This window comes from Megascapheus bottae, chromosome 34, assembly GCF_031878675.1.
Source record: "Megascapheus bottae isolate mThoBot1 chromosome 34, mThoBot2.hap1, whole genome shotgun sequence".
NCBI lineage: Eukaryota > Metazoa > Chordata > Mammalia > Rodentia > Geomyidae > Megascapheus > Megascapheus bottae.
The window spans coordinates 5,990,992-6,010,061 of NC_143542.1; the positions used below are offsets into that span (position 1 = coordinate 5,990,992).

At 59.5% G+C, this 19,070-nt stretch overlaps 1 protein-coding gene across 2 annotated transcripts in view; it reads left to right on the forward strand.

The window, feature by feature from the left end:
• Clip2 (CAP-Gly domain containing linker protein 2) overlaps positions 1-8,967 on the forward strand; it is a 33,858-nt gene extending 24,891 nt beyond the window's left edge. For both annotated transcript variants that reach the window (XM_090324032.1, XM_090324031.1), the window contains exons 9-16: positions 976-1,896; positions 3,862-3,919; positions 4,346-4,429; positions 5,416-5,572; positions 5,895-6,054; positions 6,487-6,669; positions 6,774-6,833; positions 8,221-8,967. In XM_090324032.1, coding sequence (XP_090180158.1) covers positions 976-1,896; positions 3,862-3,919; positions 4,346-4,429; positions 5,416-5,572; positions 5,895-6,054; positions 6,487-6,669; positions 6,774-6,833; positions 8,221-8,232 — 1,635 coding nt within the window. In that variant the 3' untranslated portion in view covers positions 8,233-8,967. The remainder of the gene's footprint in view (positions 1-975; positions 1,897-3,861; positions 3,920-4,345; positions 4,430-5,415; positions 5,573-5,894; positions 6,055-6,486; positions 6,670-6,773; positions 6,834-8,220) is intronic.
• The last annotated feature ends 10,103 nt before the right edge of the window (positions 8,968-19,070 follow it).

Consider the following 19,070-nt stretch of genomic DNA (forward strand, 5'->3'; position numbering starts at 1 on the left):
TCTTCAGCTCAAGGCTACCACCCTACCCTTGAGCCAAGCCCCATTTCCCCTTTTCTAGAGGTTCATTGGAGATAAGAGTCTCAGGTTCTTTTGTGCTCAGGCTGGCTGTGAACCTTGATCCTCAGATCTCAGCCTCCTGAGTAGCTAGGATTGCAGGTGTGAGCCACTGCGCCCAGCTTGAGAGAGGGCAACTTGTAAAGATGCTATTTCTAGACCTGTGCCTGCTGACCTGGCCGGAGGCTTTGGAGAGGTAGAGACCCCCAGCAGGTCTGTTTTGCTGGAGGCCTGAAAGCTCCCCCTTCGGCCGCTCCTTCTACCTGCCCCTCTGATATCAGCCATCCACACCCGGGCTTCCACACAGCAAGAGGATGGCAAAGCCACTCTGGACTCTGCCTGTCGGCACCAACGTTAGCGTGACTGGGCATAGTGGTGGTACCTGTAATCCGGCTGCTCGGGAGGAGGTAGGGAAGCACAGTCCTAGCCTGGGCCCCAGTTTTGAAAAAACGATCTGTAAACACTGTCTTAAGCAACAAAAACAAAAACAGTGGGGGACATGGCTCAAGTAGTAAAGCACCCACCTAGCCAGCACAGACTTTTCTGAGATGCAAGATAATGGTTTCTCTTGCCCATGCATGTGGGTCCTTCATTACCGGGCTAAAGCCAGTGTCCAGGAGGGAGGGCTGCCTCTTCCCTGGTCTTTGCTGATTTGTGTTCACCGGCCAGTTGCTGACCACTCTTGGTGGCGACCCTGGGGCTTGAACCCAGGACCTGCGTGCTGTCACTCAGCTTTTCTGCTGAACGCAGGCGCGCTCCCTGTGAAGCCACAGCTCCCCGCTGGCTTCCTGGTGGCTGGTTGGAGATGAGAGTCTGGCAGCCGTTTTCTGCCGGACTGGCTCTGAGTCTTGGTCCTGCGTAGCTGGGATGTCAGGATGGGCCCTGCGCCCGGCCTGACTCCTTCACCTTCTCCCCCAACAGCTGACCACCGTGGCTGAGAAGTCTCGGGTGATGCAGTTGGAGGAGGAGCTGAGCCTGCGGCGCGGCGAGATCCAGGAGCTGCAGCAGTGCCTGCTGCGGTCGGGGCCGCCGCCCTCGGACCTCCCCGAGGCGGCCGAGGCGCTGCGGCTGCTGGCCAGCCGGGAGCGGCAGCAGGAGGGCAGCGCGCTCCGGGACAGGTACGAGGAGGCCCTGAAGGCCCACCAGGCCGAGGCGGACAAGCTGCGGGCGGCCAACGAGAAGTACGCGCAGGAGGTGGCCGACCTGAAGGCCAAGGTGCGGCAGGCCACGCACGAGAACATGGGTCTCATGGACAACTGGAAGTCCAGGCTGGACTCGCTGGCCTCCGACCACCAGAAGTCCCTGGAGGGGCTGAAGGCCACGCTGAGTTCGGGGCCTGGGGCCCAGCAGAAGGAGATTGGAGAGCTCAAGGCTGTGATCGAGGGCATCAAGATGGAGCACCAACTGGAGCTGGGCAACCTGCGGGCCAGGCAGGACCTGGAAGCGGCCATGCACGCCAAGGAGAAGGAGGGCCTGCAGCAGGAGCTGCGGGAGGCTCGGGACCAGCTGGCCGGCCTGGGGCAGCGGTGGCAGGCCCAGCTGGAGGCCCAGGCCACCCGGCACCGCCAGGAGCTGCAGGAGGCGCACGACCAGTGCAGAGACGCCCAGCTGCGGGCGCAGGAGCTGGAGGGCCTGGACGTGGAGTACCGTGGCCAGGCCCAGGCCATCGAGTTCCTCAAGCAGCAGATCGCCCTGGCCGAGAAGAAAATGCTGGACTTCGAGCCGCTGCAGCGGGCGGAAGCGCAGAGCAAGGCGGAGGCCGAGGGGCTGCGGGAGAAACTGCTGGTGGCAGAGAACAGACTGCAGGCGCTCGAGTCCCTGTGCGCGGGGCAGCACGGCCATGTAGGCAGCATCGCTAGGCGGGCAGGCAGGGTGCGGGTGGGACCGGCCTCCGGGTGCAGCCCACATCCTCTCAGATCCCCGGGGGACCGGGGGGCAGCCCCTGCCTGGCGGGAACAATTTCCCCTCTTCCCCAGCAAAGCAGGAAAAACACGGCCTGCCCCGCCCCGTGGTTGATGCCTGTAGTCGAGGCTTCTGGGGAGAAAAAGCCACAAGTGGTGCTGTGGCTCAAGTGGTAGAGCGCTAGCCTTGAGCAAAAGAAGTTGAGAAACGGTGCCCAGGACTGGCGAGTCCATGGCAACCAACTGCCAGGCAAGGGGAGGCAGACCTGCTGTCATGGCCTCGGCAGCACAAGTCAGAGGATTGCAGCAAAATTCCAAGGCAAGAGGGGGCTACAGGCCCGGCTCAAGCAGCAGCAGCAGCAGCGTGGCTCCAGTGGTGGGCGTGGATCGAGCTGGAGCTGGCCCGCGGTCAATCCCCTGTAATCTTCATAGTCAGAAGGACCGTGGCGTGGCAGGCTGGGCGTGGGCAGCCCCTGCATGGCAGGAAGGGTCCCTGGATTCCACTCCTAGGATCCCCCACCCAAAGTAGGGCCATGTGGCTTTACTTGGTCCCCTGCAGAGCAGGCATGGGGTATGTGACACCCACCTGGGTGTCCCTCTCCAGCAGGTGTGCTGGCCCCAGGCCCAGGACAGCCTGCCCTCCCTGCCAGCCCTCTCCACCAGAAGCCGGCTCCCTCCCTGCCAGCCCCCCCTGGAGGCCAGAGGCTCCCCAGAGCCCTGGCTCCTGTGGGACAGGCCCTCCCCTCCCCCAAGTGGCCAGCCCCGGTGCCCAGTGGAAGGTGTCTGGCCCTGCTGGTACCCGGATGACAGAGTCCCTTGGGAGTGCTGACTGGGGATGTGGCTGGCTGATCTTTCAGGGTGTCCCCCCCCAGGGCAGCATGCTGCATGGAGCTACAGTGGGGGGCTGTCTGTGTCGAGCCCGAGTGTCCACCCCGGCCCCTGCCCCCGGGCTGGAGGAAGGCTGGATCACCAGCCGGCCCTGGGAACAGCCTGATGGCTGTAGAGGCACGGGAGCTCGGTGCCCATGGCTGGAGAGGTGCACAGAGCTTGGGAACAGAGGCTGAGCCCCCCCACAAGTCACAGCCCCCAGATTCACACGAGTGGGAAGGACAAATTAAAGCAGGGCGGTTCTGGGGACAGCGGGCGAGGCCTGGATGAAGCAGCTGCCGTTGGTCCTCTGACCTGTTTACCAGGCCCTTGGGTGTGTGTGCTGTACTGGGGCTTGAACTCGGGGCCTGAGTTCCGTCCCTTGGGTTTTTCACCCAAGGCTGGCACTCTACCACACTGCTCCATGCTGGTTAGTTGGTGTCTCACGACTCCCTGGCTTTGAACCACGACCCTCAGAACTCAGCTTCCTGAGTAGCTAGGAGTACAGATGTGAGCCACCAGTGCCTGGGTTATACCCGGCTCCATTTTTTTCAGTTATATTTCTGGGTGGGTTTTTTTTTTGCCAGTCCTGGGCTTGGACTTTCTCAAGGCTAGAGCTCTACCACTTGAGCCACAGCACCACTTCCGGCTTTTTTCTATGTATGTGGTACCAAGGAATTAAACCCAGGTCTTTGTGCATGCTAGGCAAGCACTTTAACCACTAGGCCAAACTCCCGGCCCAATTATTGTATTTCTATAGTGCTGACCTTGGGACTGAAGGTCTGGCTCACTTGGCGTGCTCATTTGGCTGGTGCACTACCATTTGAACCACACCTCCAGCCTGGCCTTTTTGCTGCAGTCACAGATCTTTCTGGGCTGGTTTGAACCTTGATCCCCTGGTCTCTGCCTCCTGGGTAGCCAGGGTGACAGGTGTGAGCTGTGGCCCCCGGCTGCGGGCGCAGGTGCAGCACACATACTGGACAAGGCGTCCGGAGGCTGGACAGCGGGCAGGGCCCTGCTCACCGCTCTTTTCTTCCAGGTGATCGAGGCCAATGACCTTTCGGAGGAGAAAATCAGCATGAAGGAGACGGTGGAGGGTGAGTGGTGTGGGTTTGGGACTGGAGCCGACTCCTGCCCTCCAGAGCCAGCCCCCCCAGCCAGGGACCTGGGCTCCGTGGCCCCGGCTAGGGTTACAGGTGTGGGCATGGTGCCCGGCCCTCCTTGACTTTGTCAGAACGCCTTTGGCCTCAGGGACCAGTGGCTTACCAGTTCAGGCAGAGAAAGAGTCCTGGGGAGATGGTGCCCTCGCCCCAAGTTCAGCCCTCAGCACCTCGCCAGCACGCCCACAAGTAAAGTCTTGGTGGCGGGTTTTTCTGGTCAGTCCCCCGTGCCTGGTGGCCATCAGGACACAGGAATGGCTGGCATGCAGTCCTCCTTTGTACCCACTTAGCCAGGACGCAGGGCAGTTCACGGTGGCGGGTGAGGAAGGGCTGGAGCGTAGCCGGCCTCTCTTCTGCCCCTAGACCTGCAGGACAAGCTGCACAAGAGGGACAAAGAGGTGACAGTGTTGATGTCCCAGGCCGAGACACTCAGGGCCCAAGTAAGTGGTAAGTGTCCGTCCCACGGTCCACGGCCCACGGCCCACGGCCCACGGCCGGGCCAGCACCCCACTCGGCATCCTGTTTTGCTGCGTTGGATTTTTTTCTTTTTGTTTTGAAGACACTCTCTGAAGGTAGCCCAGGCTGGCCTGGAACTTACGATTCTTCCTCAGCCTCCTGAACGCTGGGATCACACTGCTTTGAGAAGCAGCCTGGATTCGTAGTGGTCCCCCCCCCCAGGCCTATGCCTGGACAGCGGCAAAGGGTCAAATCATGGGGTTCAGGGACCCTGGTTGGCTTCTCACTCTGAGTTCAGGCCCCCAAAGCTCCCCCCCCCCCGCCTTCACCTTTCTCTGCTCTTAAAACCCCATCTGTCCCCAGGAGAGCCGCCAAGGCCACCTGCTGTGGTGGAAGTGGGGGAGGCCCTGCTCAGAGCCAGTTCCGGGGTACACCTGGGAATTTCAGGAAAACTGAACTTATCCAGGCTCATGCCTGTAGGCCCAGCTACTCAGGAGACTGAAATCTGAGGGTTGAGGTTCAAGGACAGCCTGGGCAGAAAAGTCCCTGAGACTCTTCGCTGTAATTAACCACCAAAAAAGAAAAAACAACACTGAAGTGGTGCTATGGCTCAAGTGGTGGAGAACCAGCCTTGAGCTAAGGGACAGCTCCCAGGCCGAGTTCAAGACCTAGGACGGGCCTGGGGGGGGCTCCTCGTCATTCTCTGAATGCCTTCCTGTGAGGAGCCCCAGCCCTGTCACTGTCACGTCACGTGGCTGAGCAAGCCCACCGAGGTCAGGGCGCGGTTGTGATGCCATGTGTCCACCCTGTCCTTGGGTAGTGGGACTTGTCTTCCCCGTGGCTCGGGTGCCGAGGCCTCTTTTCAGGCCGGCCACATGTCCCTGCATCTGCCCCCCAACCCCGGGGGAGGGGCTGCCCGGGGCAGGGGACCCAGTTCCCCAAAGGACTCAAACCCCTCTCCCCGCGGCCTCGGGCAGCGCTGGAGGCCAAGTGCAAGGCTGCGGAGAAGAGGACGGACGTGCTGCTGAAGGAGAAGCGGGGTCTGGAGGCGGAGCTGGGCGCCTCAGCCCGCAGGACGCCCGACGGCTCGGGCCAGCTGGTCACCCTCAGCCGGGAGCTGCTGCGGAAGGAGCGGTGAGCCAGCCCGCGTGCCCTGTCCCCAGGCCTGACACGCTGGCGTCTGCCCCGCCATCCTCACGTGGGGCCCCCATCTCACACAGACAAGCCAGGGAGAGAGGTTTCCCATCATCTCCACTTGAGAAGTGGCTGTGGGGGGGTCACAGTCTCCAGTGGATGGGAGACTAAAGAGCAGCCAGCGAGGGCTGGGGCTGCAGGTTCAGAGGACCTGAGCCAGGGCCCAGGGCCCCTGGAGGCAGCCTTCCTTCTGTGGCCTCAGGGAGGAGACCACGTGCCCGGCAGGCTCTGAACACTGGGGCCTCCCCTCCTGTGCCCCCAGGAGTCTCAACGAGCTGCGGGTGCTGCTTCTGGAGAGCAGCCGCCACTCGCCGGGCCCCGAGCGGGACCTGAGCCGCGAGGTGCACAAGGCCGAGTGGAGGATCAAGGAGCAGAAGCTGAAAGACGACATCCGGGGCCTGCGGGAGGAGCTGTCTGGGCTGGTACGGCGCGGGACTGGGCAGGACTGGCACGGGGAGGGGAGTCCCCGGACTTACCTGTCCAGGCTGGCTTTGAACCTCGATCCTCAGTAACTGCACCGCCTGGCTTTCAGCAGGTGGCAGGCTTAGGCCGGGCCAGTTAGCTCTGCCCAGTTGTGGGCCTGAGGGTCACTTCAGCCTTGCCCTCCGTGCCTTGCTGTCGCGTGGCTGTGTGATGGAGGAGACCAGGCCTGGGTGCCAGGGTGCGGGCACCTGGTTGCTGGGCTGTGGCCAGGCTCAGCTCACCCTTGGCCTGGGCCAGGGTGTCAGAGGACCAGGCCAGCCGGGCCTCCCGAGGGAGGCCTGCAAGGAGGCAGGGCCGAGGGCCGGCGGGGGCACAGGGAGCTCTAGGGCTGCTTGCCAGGGGAGGTGGCGATGACCCCTGGCTGCCCACAGGACAAGGACCGGGGCCTGGCGGAGCAGAGGCGCTTCTCCCTCCTGGACCCGGCCTCCTCCCCTGAGCTGCTGCGCCTACAGCACCAGCTGCTGAGCACTGAGGAGGCCCTGCGAGACGCCCTGGAGCTCGGCCGCCAGGTGGAGAAGCTGGTGGAGGCCCTGCGGGGCCCCGACAGGACCCAGGTGAGCCTGGGGGAGGAGGGAGGGAGAGGAGGGGAGGGGGGGGGAGAAGCTGCCTCTGGAGCCCAGCCTGGGCTCACGGTCTCTGCCCCCCCCACCTCCTGCAGACCTTCACTTCCGGTTCTGCCAATGGCATCCACCAGCCAGACAAGGCCCAGAAGCAGGAGGTAAGGGCGCCCCCATAGGATACCCTCAGTCACTGAAGCCGGGGAACAGCGTGTGTGCTTGTGCCCCTAACAAGAGGCCATTCACACAGGCACATTCAGGGCGCGCCAGCGTCCTTCCTGCTTTGTTTCCTATGCCGGACAATGAGGAAGAACCCAGGGTCTTGTGTGTGCCAGCCAGGCGCTCCACCACAGACCTACACCCCAGTGGGGACCCCCATTGTGCTTGACACAGAGTCTCCTTGTGCGCCATCCCTGGCTGGCCTCTCCCTTCTCCTTCCTGAGTGCTGGGATCACAGGCTGGCACCCCCACACCCAGCCTTCCCGGCCTCGCGTCTGAGCCAGCTGCTGCTGTGCCCAGCACACCCGGAGCGTTGGCAGCCGGGGTGTGGGGCTGCAGGCCTGTGATCCCAGCACTCAGGACGTGGAGGAGGCTAGGTGCTGAAGACTTCCTGGGCTGCCGGGCCCTGGGGGTTTGAAGCCAGCCTGCTAAGGAAAGTCCACGAGACTGTCATCTCTAAAGAAACCCCAGGAAACTGGAAGTGGAGCTGTGGCTCGGGTAGAACGCCCGTCTTGAGTACAAAATCTCAGAGATAGCACCCAGGAAAAAGAAATGCACCAGAAAAAAGAAAGAAAGAACATTGAGGCTGGGAGTGTGGCCTAGTGCTAGAGTGCCTGCCTAGCATGCACGAAGACCTGGGTTCGATTCCTCGGTACCACATACATAGAAAAAAGCCGGAAGTGGTGCTGAGGCTCAAGTGGTAGAGCTCTAGCCTTGAGAAAGCCCGAGGACAGCGCTTAGGCCTTGAGTTTGAGTCCCGAGATTGGCAAAAAGAAAGAAAAGAAAAAATTGAAAGGGAGTAGAGGACCAGGCTTTGAGTTCAAACTCCAATACCTCCTCTCCCCAAAAATGCTTTTTGTAGTGCCTCTGTGTCGTAGGCTACTGTGACCCCCCCCCCACATTTGCCCCAATTTGTGTCCTGAACAGCCCTAGTCAGGCTCCATGAGCCTGGGCAGGAAGGAGCCTGGACACCCCTGGCCCTGCCAGCTTCCAGCTGGGACACCCCAGCCCACAGCTGCTTCCCGGGATGCAGGAGCTCAGCCGTGGCCTCGGCCAGGTCCTGAGCCTAGATTCTGTGTTGTCTGCAGTCTTCACCTCACCTCCTGCCGTATTGCTCCCGTAGGAGGCTTGCTGACACACAGGGAAACTGAGGCTACCATCTCCTGTTCCCATCTCCTTAGATCCAGCCTCTCCCTGGGGCTCCTTGTAAAACCTACCCATTTCCTGCCTCAGGGCCTTGACACCTACGGTCCCCTCCCCCATGCCCTCTGCTCTCCTGCCCCCATCCGGTTTTCCTCCCGCCCCTCTGACCAAACTCTGGCTCTCCAGGACCAGCAGTGACCCTGAGGCCGGAGGCCAGCTCGGCCCAGTTCTACAGGAACTTCACCCCTGCCACACCGGGTGCCTGGAGCTACTTTCCACCATGCAGCCTGCCAGCTCCTCCCTCACCTGGGCATGAAGAAGCTTCTGGAACTTTGGGAGGGAGGCTGAAATGACCCTGCAGAGCCTGCTCCCTGGAGCAAGCTGCCCTGATTGCTGGCTGAGTGCCCAGGACGGGCTGTGCCCCTGCTGCCTCTTCTCCCCGGATCCCCCAGGACAGGACAGCTGGGGGTCCACGCCTCCTGGGGGCCTCGGTCTTCCTGCCCCGGAGGCCTGCTGGGAGCAGGGCTCCCTGCCAGCACAGTATTAACCCACCACCAGCTCCGCTGCCTGGAGCCGGGGTGACCGGGGCCGGTCCCGCCCTGACCCCAGGGCCACATGGCCTGGCCACTGTCAGTGCCACACAGCTGGGCACAGGCAAGCATGGGGTGTGTGAGTGGTGGCCGTCCTCACTGGGCGCAGCTCCAGGTCAAGTTCCAGCAGTCAGCGTCTCCTCCTCTGGTACAGGCTGGCGAGGGTCACCGTCACCCCAGGGCAGCCAAGGGGAGTGCAGCCAATTCGACACCCTGCGTCCCCTCCACCCCGCCAGCTTCTGCCGCGGATTTAGTGACAAGGGCTTAGCCGAGCCGTGTGTTAGTGGCCAGAGATGGCACGGCTGCTTCTCGCCCCGTCCAGCAGCTCTGAGGACCAGTGGGCTGGGCACGGCAGGTGTGTGACACGCCCAGGATGGCCTGCCGTGTGGGACCACCAGGTCCTGGCCCTGCCCCTCCCCGCCCTTCCCACCCTCCTCCTCTCCCCACCCTCCCCTACCCCCAGTGGAATCGTGGAAGCGTGGCTCGTCTGTCTCCGGGCAATAAAGCTTGTGACTGAGGTGCAGGAGCCCTGTGGACGTCCAGAACTCTGTGTAGACGCCTGGGGGCGGGGGGGGGTGTGGGTGAAACATATCTGCAACCCCAGCTTCTGAACACAGACACGAGGCTCAAGTTGTGAGGCCAACCTGGGGAAAATGAGTGGGACCCTATCTGAAGCTCAAGGTCTTGAGTTCGAATCACACTATTGCCCAACAACAATAGACCATCTATAGGCAGGGAATGCAGGAGCAGAGGCACCTGCTTTTCTTGCTTAGATGACATGCAGACAACCTGGAGAGAGAACCAAGGAAGAGGGCGGCCAGAGGTCTGCACCCAAAGATGCCGGGACCAGGTCTCCAGGGAGCCTGGCTGGGCCCCCCAGGGCCTCCTGCTGCCTGGGCAAAACCTCTACCACCCCGCCACACCTCAGCCCCAGTGACTATCTGGGAGCTTTCCTAGTTGGGTTTCATAATTGTGTGCTGTGCCGGTAGACAGCTCCTCTTCTAGCTCTTACGTGTTTCCATGGAGGTCAGAGTCTCAGACTTCCCTGCCTACGCTGGCATCAGCGTGGATCTCAGCTTCCCGAGTAGCCGGGACGGCAGGTGTGAGCCACCAGGGCCCAGCTTCATAAGCTTGAGTTTTATTTAATGTGGAAAGGTGATGTTCGAGGGAGGGGTCGTTGCCCCCTCCCTCCTTTCTCTCCACTATCCCTCCCTGAGTTTTCATCTTTTATTTATTTATTTTTTTGCTACTCCTGGGGCTTGAACTCAGAGCCTGACCACTGTCCCCGGGCTCCCTCAAGGCCAGTGCTCAGTACCTGCAGTGGCGGGACAGTCCCCGGATCAGAGTCACCGGGCCCCAGACCCGAGCGGCTCTGGAGAGCATTCTCGTGCTCTGTCTTCTCAACGGCGTGAAGCCTGGCTCCCCGGGCTGCACACCAGGGCTCTCGTCCACCAGTGGGTTCCCCCACAGATGATGACATCGTGGCTGAGAGGGACTCCGGGTCTGCCAATGGACTGCTCCACTGATGATGTCACCGCGATTGGCTGTCAAGAGGCGGGATCCTGAGAGGTGCCTGGGTCACAGGGACTCTGACTCTTCCAGTGGGTCCCTCCCCGGATGGCATCATAGCTGAGTGGGCAGGCAGGGGGCGGGGCCTGGTTGGAGGAAGTGGGTCCCTAGGGTACACATGTCTCCGCCCCTTTCCTCCAAGCTTCCTGTCTGTCTCGTCCACCACGAGGTGCTGTCTCCATCAGTGCTGTTTGGCCTCCTTTTGGTCAGTGAGTGGGCAATGAAGCCATAAACTGGAATGAATCCTTCTTCCTAAACTGATTCAGGGATTTCACCTGTACGTCAGTTCTGGGGCTTGAACTCTAGGCCTGGGCCCTGTCCCTGAGCTCTTCAGCTCAAGGCTAGGGCTCTACCACCTTGAACCACAGTCCCCCTTCTGGTTTCCTGATGGTTCGTTGGAGATAAGAGTCTCACAACTGGGTGGGGCGTGGTGGCCTGTCATCCTAGCTACTCAGGAGGCTGAGATCTGAGGATCCAGGTTCAAAGCCAGCCTGGGCACAAAAGGACCTGAGACTCTTATCTCCAATGAACCTCCAGAAAAGGGGAAGTGGGGCTTGGCTCAAGGGTAGGGTGGTAGCCTGGAGCTGAAGAGCTCAGGGACAGCACACAAGCCCAGAGTTCAAGCCCCATGACCCACAAAAAAAAAAGTCACCACTGGCTTTGAGCCGTGATCCTCGGCTCTCAGCCTCCTGAGTAGCTAGGGTGACAGGCCACAGCCCAGGGTGTTTTGTCATGACTTAAGAGCAGATCCTGCAGTGACCAAGGCCCAGGCTTCGCCCGCCCTCGCCAGCTGCTTCCTCCTCTGTAAAGCAGGAGTCTTGGGCCCCTGCTTGGGGGCAGCACGTGGTGAGGTTGGGTGGAATCACGGGGTCTGGGGCAGCAGTAGAGGGTCCTTTCCCCACCATACCTGTGTCCACAGCACACACCTGGAGACAGCTCCGGACTCACGCTCCAGTGCTCAAGTGGGGCTTTACCAGAGCCTCAGGCTCACTGGTCCTGGGGCCCTGGCATACCAGAAGGAAGTAGCCTTCCCTTCTCCCTTCTCCCTTCTCCCTTCTCCACCTCTGGGCGGGAGCCCTTACCCCTCGACCCCCCCCCAGACCATTGGGGCCTGTCTGTAATGCTCCTACTCACCAGCAGGGGTCACCCTCGTCCAGCTCCATTTCTACAAAGGGGACCAAGGCGCTTAGCTGCCTCATAGGCCAGAACCAGAGCATGGCCCTGGGCCCTGACCACCAGTCCCTGGGGCCTCCCAGACAGGGCTCAGGCCTCCAAGGAGGAAACCTATCCACGAGCCCTCCATGTGGAGACGTGGTGATGTGTCCTGTCTCCAGGCAATCCCCTGTCACCCCCAGGTGACAGTCCTTGCCACCAGGCCTGTCTTGCTCATGTGACCTAGGACTTATTTGCCCCTGGAACGCCTCACAGAAGGGAAGCGTGGGAGAGTGGCAGGGCTCACGCCTGTAATCCTGGCTACCCAGGAGGCTAAGATCTGAGGGTCGTGGTTCAAAGCCAGCTGAGGCAGGAACGTTGCTAAGACTCTGATGAACTACCAGAAAGCCAGAAGTGGTGCTGTGGCTCCAGCCTTGAGCACAGAAGCTCAGGGCCAGCGCCCAGGCCCCAGTGGTCCATCCTCCAGGAGCGACTGCAGGTGTACACAGGCCAGCCTGGCTGGCTGTCGCATCTTTGTCTGGAATCTTCCAGCCCCTGGCTCTGGCTTCCTTTAAGGCAGGGTTTCCCTAGGTCCCTTCCCTTTCAAGTCTGTGTCTTGTTTAGAAAACAAACTGCCATCTTCTGCAGCCCTTCTCCTCTCTTCATCTCCTGGGTGGCCAATTACACTCCACTGCCTATTTTTAATCTTTTAATCCCAGAAGCCCGGCTTTGATCTCTTATCTTCTCGAATCAAATTCATCTTGTCACTTTATTTTATCATTACTTTAAACCTTTCTACTTTCATCTCCTTCGAACAACTGGCGAGTTCCTCTTTCTGTTTGTAATGTTCCTTTTGCTCTGACATGGAGGCGGGAGTCAGTCTTTCCTTGAGTCCTAGCTTCTCATCCTGTGCATTTCCTCCAGTCTGTCTTGAGGGAAAGAAAACCTATGTTCTATTTTGTTGTTCTTTCAGTGTACCAGTTCTAGGGCTCAAACTCAGAGCCTGGGAACTGTCCCCCAGCTTTTCTGTTCAAGGCTCTACCATTTGAACCACAGTTCCACTTACGGCCTTTTGCTGGTTAACTGGAGATGAGTTTCCTGGGCTTTCCTGTCCGGGCTGGCTTTGAACCCTGCTCCTCAGATCTCAGCCTCCTGAGTAGCTCAAATTCCAGATGTGAGCCAGCAGGGCTGGCCTGGCTGGTTGTCTGTCTGTCTCTGCTTCTCCCTTCTTTTCTGGTGGGCCCCATGCCTCCCTCCAGCCACGCGGTGTCTGCCTCTTTTCTCATGTTACTTTGCTGCATGCCCTGACCAGGAGCCCCTCTGAACGGTCCTTCAGTCCATAGGCTTCCCAACACGCCGACCTGGAAAATGTAAAATAAAAAGCCATCCGAATGAGATGGGCTGGTCCTGGAGGGCAGATATGTGGAGAATCCCCTCCGGTCCCCGGGGGAAGCCAGCCGCCTCTGCTCTGCTGCTCCCCGGGTCTGGGCCTTGGTGTGAACTCCCCAGAGTTGTCGGTGAGTGTCATGTGGGACTCTCACTGTATTTATGTCTTTATTTTCAAATACTTTGTGTTTTATTTTCTCCTACTTGATAAATATGGTGTGGACACTTTGATGTCCATATGGAAAAAGCCTAAAATAAGTTATCACCTCCCACAGCTGCAAAAAACAACTCCAGATGAATTAAGTAAGTATGTGTGAAAAGTAAAGATGGAAAACTTTCCAAAGAAAATGGAGCACGGGGGGCCAGGAGTTTGGCCTAGTGGTAGAGTGCTTGCCTGACATGCACAAAGACCCGGGTTCCATTCCTGGGTACCACATACACAGCAAAAGCTAGAAGTGGTGCTGTGGCTCCAGTGGTAGAGCTCTAGCCTTGAGAAAGTCCAAGGACAGTGCTCAGGCCCGAGCTCAAGCCTAGGACTGGGGGGCCGGTGGGGGAGGAATGGAACATAGGCATTGTATCTGGTTGTAGAACCCCAAACAAGAGTGGCTTAAAGCAACTTTCCCTTCCTTTGGGTTACTGTCACTTCAGGTGCAGTTACCTGGGGGATGAGACTGAATAAGCCTGAGCTGCATGGTAAACAATGAACAAGAAAGCCCAAGACAACAACCAACCAACACACAGAAAACCCATAACCCAAGACAACAACCAACCAACAAACAAGAAAACCCATAACCCAAGTGCTAGGAGCACTTACTTGTGTACTGCCTGGCTCCATCTCTAGCACAAGTGATGATGATGATGATGATGATGATGATGATGATGATGATAGCAGCAGAAGGAGGGGAAAAAGAAAGGAAAGAAGGCAGGGGGGGGCGGGAGGGCGGGCAGTGTTAGTCTGGCCAGCAAGTGCTAGGGAGGAATGTGGCCGAAGCAAAAAAGAAAAAGAAGAGCTGGGCACTGTGGCTCTCGCCTGGCATCCCAGCTACTCAGGAGACTGAGATCTGAGGATCAGGGTTCAAAGCCAGCCGGACACTAAAGTCTGTGAGACTCTTTTCTCCAATTAACCACTAAAAAACGGGACGTGGTACTGTGGCTCCAGAGGTAGAGTGGTAGCCTTGAGCTGAAGCGCTCAGGGACAGCACCCAGGCCCAGAGTTCAAGCCCCGTGATGGCCCCTCTCCCCCCACAAAAAAAAATTAAAATGTGAAATTTCTAGCAAACACCTCATGGATTATAGTAATAACAATTGAACACAAAGCGGAAGCTAAAGCATGGCTTCAGGAGAGATTTGCAGTGCCGGTGACTGACAAAGTTCAGGGGATCTGTTACATACAAAGAGAGCTCATACAGATCAACCAGAAAATAAGAGACCCTCCCTGCCCAGGCCAGAGCAGGCAGGCAGCCCTAGAGAAGGGAACAGGATGAAGCTGCCCCAGCCCACGTACATAAGACACCCCAACTAGACTGCAAGCAGCCAGGGAAGTGCACCCCCATTTCATGGCGCAGACACACCGGGCAGCCTCCAAGTCCTCATCTCCCCCAGAATCCAGGGCATGGCAGCCTGGAGCTCTGATTGGCCCATCCCTGCGTCCATCACAGTGGTCTGGCAGGTCTGAGAACTGTGATTTGCTACTTTGGGGTTGGGACCGGTACTTGTGGCCAGGCCCTGAGCCCGGATTAAATTCAACTGAGAGACTTCATGGTTTGGACAGAATATGCTAGAAATGGCCACCAGGCTGGCCTGGGAGACCATAATGGAGCAGAAGGAATCTGGCTCTTGCTGGTAGGATGAGGGAGGCCTCAGAGGAAGGCAGGGAGGAAGGGAAAGGGACACTGGTGGCCCTGCCCAGTGTCCCTGGGTGGGCACTGGGGACAGCCAGTGGCTTCACACAGACCCTCCAGTCCGAGGCTTCTATGTCCACCTGGTTTCTGACCCTAAATGTCTCCCACCTTCTTGTTCACAAAGGGGAAACTGAGGCTCACAGAGAAAGGGCCCCTGTCAAGAGCACACCCACTAGACCCAGCAAGTCCCAGCCTGTGCCCAAGCTACCAGGGGAAGAGCCCAGGGCCCCATGGAGCAGGGGAGGGGGTGGGGCCGTCTGCTTTGGCACCTTGGAAATGTTAATTAGAGGGAATTATGGGAAAGGGCCTGGAGTGGTGAGGTGCATTTGCATCTCCAGGTGGCTGGGGGGAGAGGGAGGAGTAGTCTGGGGCTGGAGAGAGATTGCTAGACCCCTCCTCTCCCAGAGGGACAGAGACACAGCCTCTGACACCTGCGGGGGGGGGGGCAGTGGCCGTCCCGCACGGGTCCTTAGTGCACTGCCCGGCGCCATGGCCAGGGCTCGTGCCTGTAATCCTCATTACATGGGAAGCTGTGGTCTCGAGGATGGCGTTTGGAGGCCAGCCGAGGCAGGAGTCTACAGACTCCGTCTCACAGAAGGGGGCCAGGAGGCCGAGTCCTAAGAATGACCTGGGGAAAAGGAGGGGGAGGACCTGAGTTCTAATCCTGGGGTACACACGCACACACGCCCCAGACCTGCCCTCTGGATAGTGCCTGCGGGTCCCCGGCCGTGCCCACCCCGGCTGCCCCTGACAGTCTCGTCCAGGCCCCTGGGGTCCCCAGCAACCTCAGACACTGTCTTCGGGGTCTCCCAGTGCATCTGACTGACCTCTAGAGACTCCGCCGGCGGCCACGCCAACCATTGGCTGGGCCTGGTCCAGCCAGAGCCAGCTCGGCCAAACAACGTTCTAGATGTGGGCTGGAGATTGAGCCCAGCGGGGCGCCGGGCCCTGTGGTGTGGCCGAGGCCAGGCCTGGGTGGCTGTGGGCCTCTTGTGGAGCCGGGGGAGGGCAGGGGGGCTGGTTATTAATTAAAAGCCAAGTCCTGTGCAGGCCCTGCCCAGTATTAATGATGCCGGCAGGGCCGCGGGGGGCTGCTGGGCAGAATGCAGATGGGCTCTATTTTACCCTGGCTGTGCCCGGCGCCCCACACCTCAGGAGAGAGATGTCTTAAACATAGCTGTCGGGCTGGGAGTTTGGCCTAGTGGTAGAGTGCTTGCCTAGCATGCATGAAGACCCGGGTTCAATTCCTCGGTACCACATACATAGAAAAAAGCCGGAAGTGGTGCTGAGGCTCAAGTGGCAGAGCTCTAGCCTTGAGAAAGTCCAAGGACAGTGCTCAGGCCCTGAGCTCAAGCCCAGGACTGGCAAAAAAAAAAAACAAAAAAACATAGCTGTCACACGGCCGGCTGTGTGGCACCCACGCTCCAGACCCAGGGGTGGCCTCGCTCTGCCCCACGCCCTGACGTCACCTGGCTCCTGTTTTCATCTCGGGGTGTGCAGCACAGAGAGGTTTTGTAACCTGATCAGTGTCACACCGCTGGCTGCCTGCAAGTCTCCGTCCCTCCGCCCCTGACTTCCGGGATTCCAGGTGTGCGCTGCCATGCCCAGCTTTCAGCTGGGCTTTAAACCACGAGGGAAGCTGGGCTCACTAGGCCAACACCATCCAAGCAACACTGGCTGGCAGCAGAGGGTGTGCCAGAATGGAAAGACATCACAGGGGCATCTGAGGCTGCATCAGGATTCTCTCCTCTCCAGATGGCAGGGCCCTCATGGGGCAGGAGTTAAGGCCCAGGCCCTGGACTTCTGTCCCTTTCCCCTTCTTCCCTGGGCCCCAGCAGCCCAGCTGGGCCAAACCAACCCACACCCTCTCTGTGCCAACCCAGCTCTGGTCCCTGGTGGCATTAAAATAGGCCTGACCTACATACATGCACCAGGCTGGTGCTGGAAAGCGCTGTGTGGTGCCTGACGGACGCTGCGCCCTGGGGGACACAGGATGGCGGGCACCCAGGCTGGGTTCTGAATGTGCGGTGGCCGTGGCACGCCCTTTCCTGCCACGTCCACAAATAGGAGACAGCGCCAAGAAGGGCAGTGCTCCCTGGCAGGAATGGTGGCCACAGGACCCTGCCCCTGACAGGCCTCTGCTGTTACCCTCTTTATTGTTTCCTTCACACCCAGCTTTGAGCCCTCCTTGGCTTGCTTGCGCTCAGCGGGCGCTCTTCCACTCGAGCCACGCCCCCAATCCAGGTTACTTTACAGATCGGGCGTGTCTGGTGGGCTTGTCCAGCTAACGCCTGGATGCTCAGATCTCAGCCCCCGGGTAGCTGGGTGTGCGCCGCGGGTGGTTGGCACACGGTCTCCATGTGTGTTTCACAAACAGGGCCACCAGGGCTCCTGAGCAAAGGTGGCAGCCACCCCTCGCCCTGGGCCCAGGGCAGTGTGGCACTGCCCAGTGGGCACAGAGTTCAGGAGAGCTGAGACAGGCAGGGGCTTGGCTGGCACCATCACCCCCGCAGCCCCCAGGGCTGGGAAGTATGCAAGCCTGGCAAACACCAGGCCCCAAAAAAGAAAAGAAGCCGTGGTGCCCGTGGCTCGAGCCTGTGGTCCTGGATATCCAGGAGGCTGAGATCTGAGGGTCCCGGTTCACAGCCAGCCAACGTAGGGAAGTCTGTGACACTGAAAACTGGGAACAACTGAACGCTGGAAGAGGCGCTGTGGCTCACGTGGTGGAAGGCTAGCCTTCGGCGGAAGCGCTCAGGGACAGCTCCCCGGCCCGGAGTTCAAGCCCCAACACTGAGAGGGAGAGGGAGAAAGAACCAACAGCATCCAGGGTGGGGGCCCAGCTGGGTCAGGGAACCCCCAAGCCCCCACCCCCAGCCCTTCTCTCAAGCTCCAGGAGGTTGGAGTCCTGTCTCTATCACAATATTTACCAACAGCGCTGTCGCGAGCCGCAGCTCAGCAATTATCATCACGTTATGTTATTGCCGATAATTCCTGCTGCAGGCATAAATTATAGACAGGAGCCGGCGCCAGGCCTCTCAGAGCGTGGGGAGGGGTGTCGGGGTCCCCGCTGCCCTCCTGGTTGGAGCATGGGCTCCCATCCCCTGGTGAGGCCCAGGGAGGCTGGCAAGTGGTGGGGGGCCTGTTTTCCCTGGAGCTCCTCTCCCTGTGCCCAGAGCAAAGCCCGGCCTTCACTCCAGCTGCCCACACTCCGCTCCTCAGATTCCAAGGGGAGGAGGTAGTGGGAGGGGCGCAGAGGCGCAGGGGGAGCAAGGGGTGCTGGGACCCCAGACTCAGAGAGCTGAGGAGAGAGGGGCCCACAAGAGGTGGCTTGAGCCAGGCGCTGGCAGCTCCCGCCTGACACCCGAGCTGCTCAGGAGGCTGAGAGCGGAGGAAAGTCACGAGACTATCCATTTAACGGCCACAAAGCCACAAGTGGAGATGCGACTCGAGTGGCAGGGCACCAGCCTTGCGTGACAAAGCTAAGGGACAGTGCCCAGACCCTAAGTCCCAGACACAGGACTGGCACATACACATGCATGCATGCACGCACGCACTCACACACACACACGCAAAGGATGGTTTATTTTATATTATTTTTCTTTAGTATATGATTGCATTTATTTATAATTTGTTTCATTTACTTATAATTAATTTTATTTTTTTTGGCCTGTCCTGGGTCTTGAACTCAGGGCCTGAGCACTGTCCTTGGTTTTTCTCAAGGTTGGCGATCTGCCACTTGAGCCACAGCACCACGTCTAGCTTTTCTATAGGTGACACTGAGGAACCAAACCCGGGTCTTCATGCAAGCTGGACAAGCAGGCCACCACCAGGCCAAACCCCCGCCCCAATTTCATTCTTTACTTCATAGTTGTCTGTCTGCCTGTCTGTCTGTCTGTCTGTATGTGTCTGTCTGTCTGCCTGTCTGTCCGCCTGACTGCCTGTCTGCCTGTCTGTATGTGTCTGTCTGCCTGCCTGTCTGTCTGCCTGCCTGTCTGCCTGCCTGTCTGTCTGCCTGTCTGTCTGCCTGTCTGTCTGCTTGTCTGTCTGCCTGTCTGTCTACCTGTCTGTCTGCCTGTCTGCCTGTATGTGTCTGTCTGTCTGCCTGTCTGTCCGCCTGCCTGCCTGTCTGTCTGTATGTGTCTATCTGCCTGCCTGTCTGTCTGCCTGTCTGTCTGCCTGTCTGTCTGTCTGCCTGTCTGTCTACCTGTCTGTCTGCCTGCCTGCCTGTCTGTCTGCCTGTCTGTCCGCCTGCCTGTCTGTCTGTATGTGTCTGTCTGCCTGCCTGTCTGTCTGCCTGCCTGTCTGTCTGCCTGCCTGTCTGTCTGCCTGCCTGTCTGCCTGTCTGTCTGTTTGCCTGCCTGCCTGCCTGTCTGTCTGTCTGTCTGCCTGCCTGTCTGTCTGTCTGCCTGCCGGTCTGCCTGCCTGCCTGTCTGCCTGC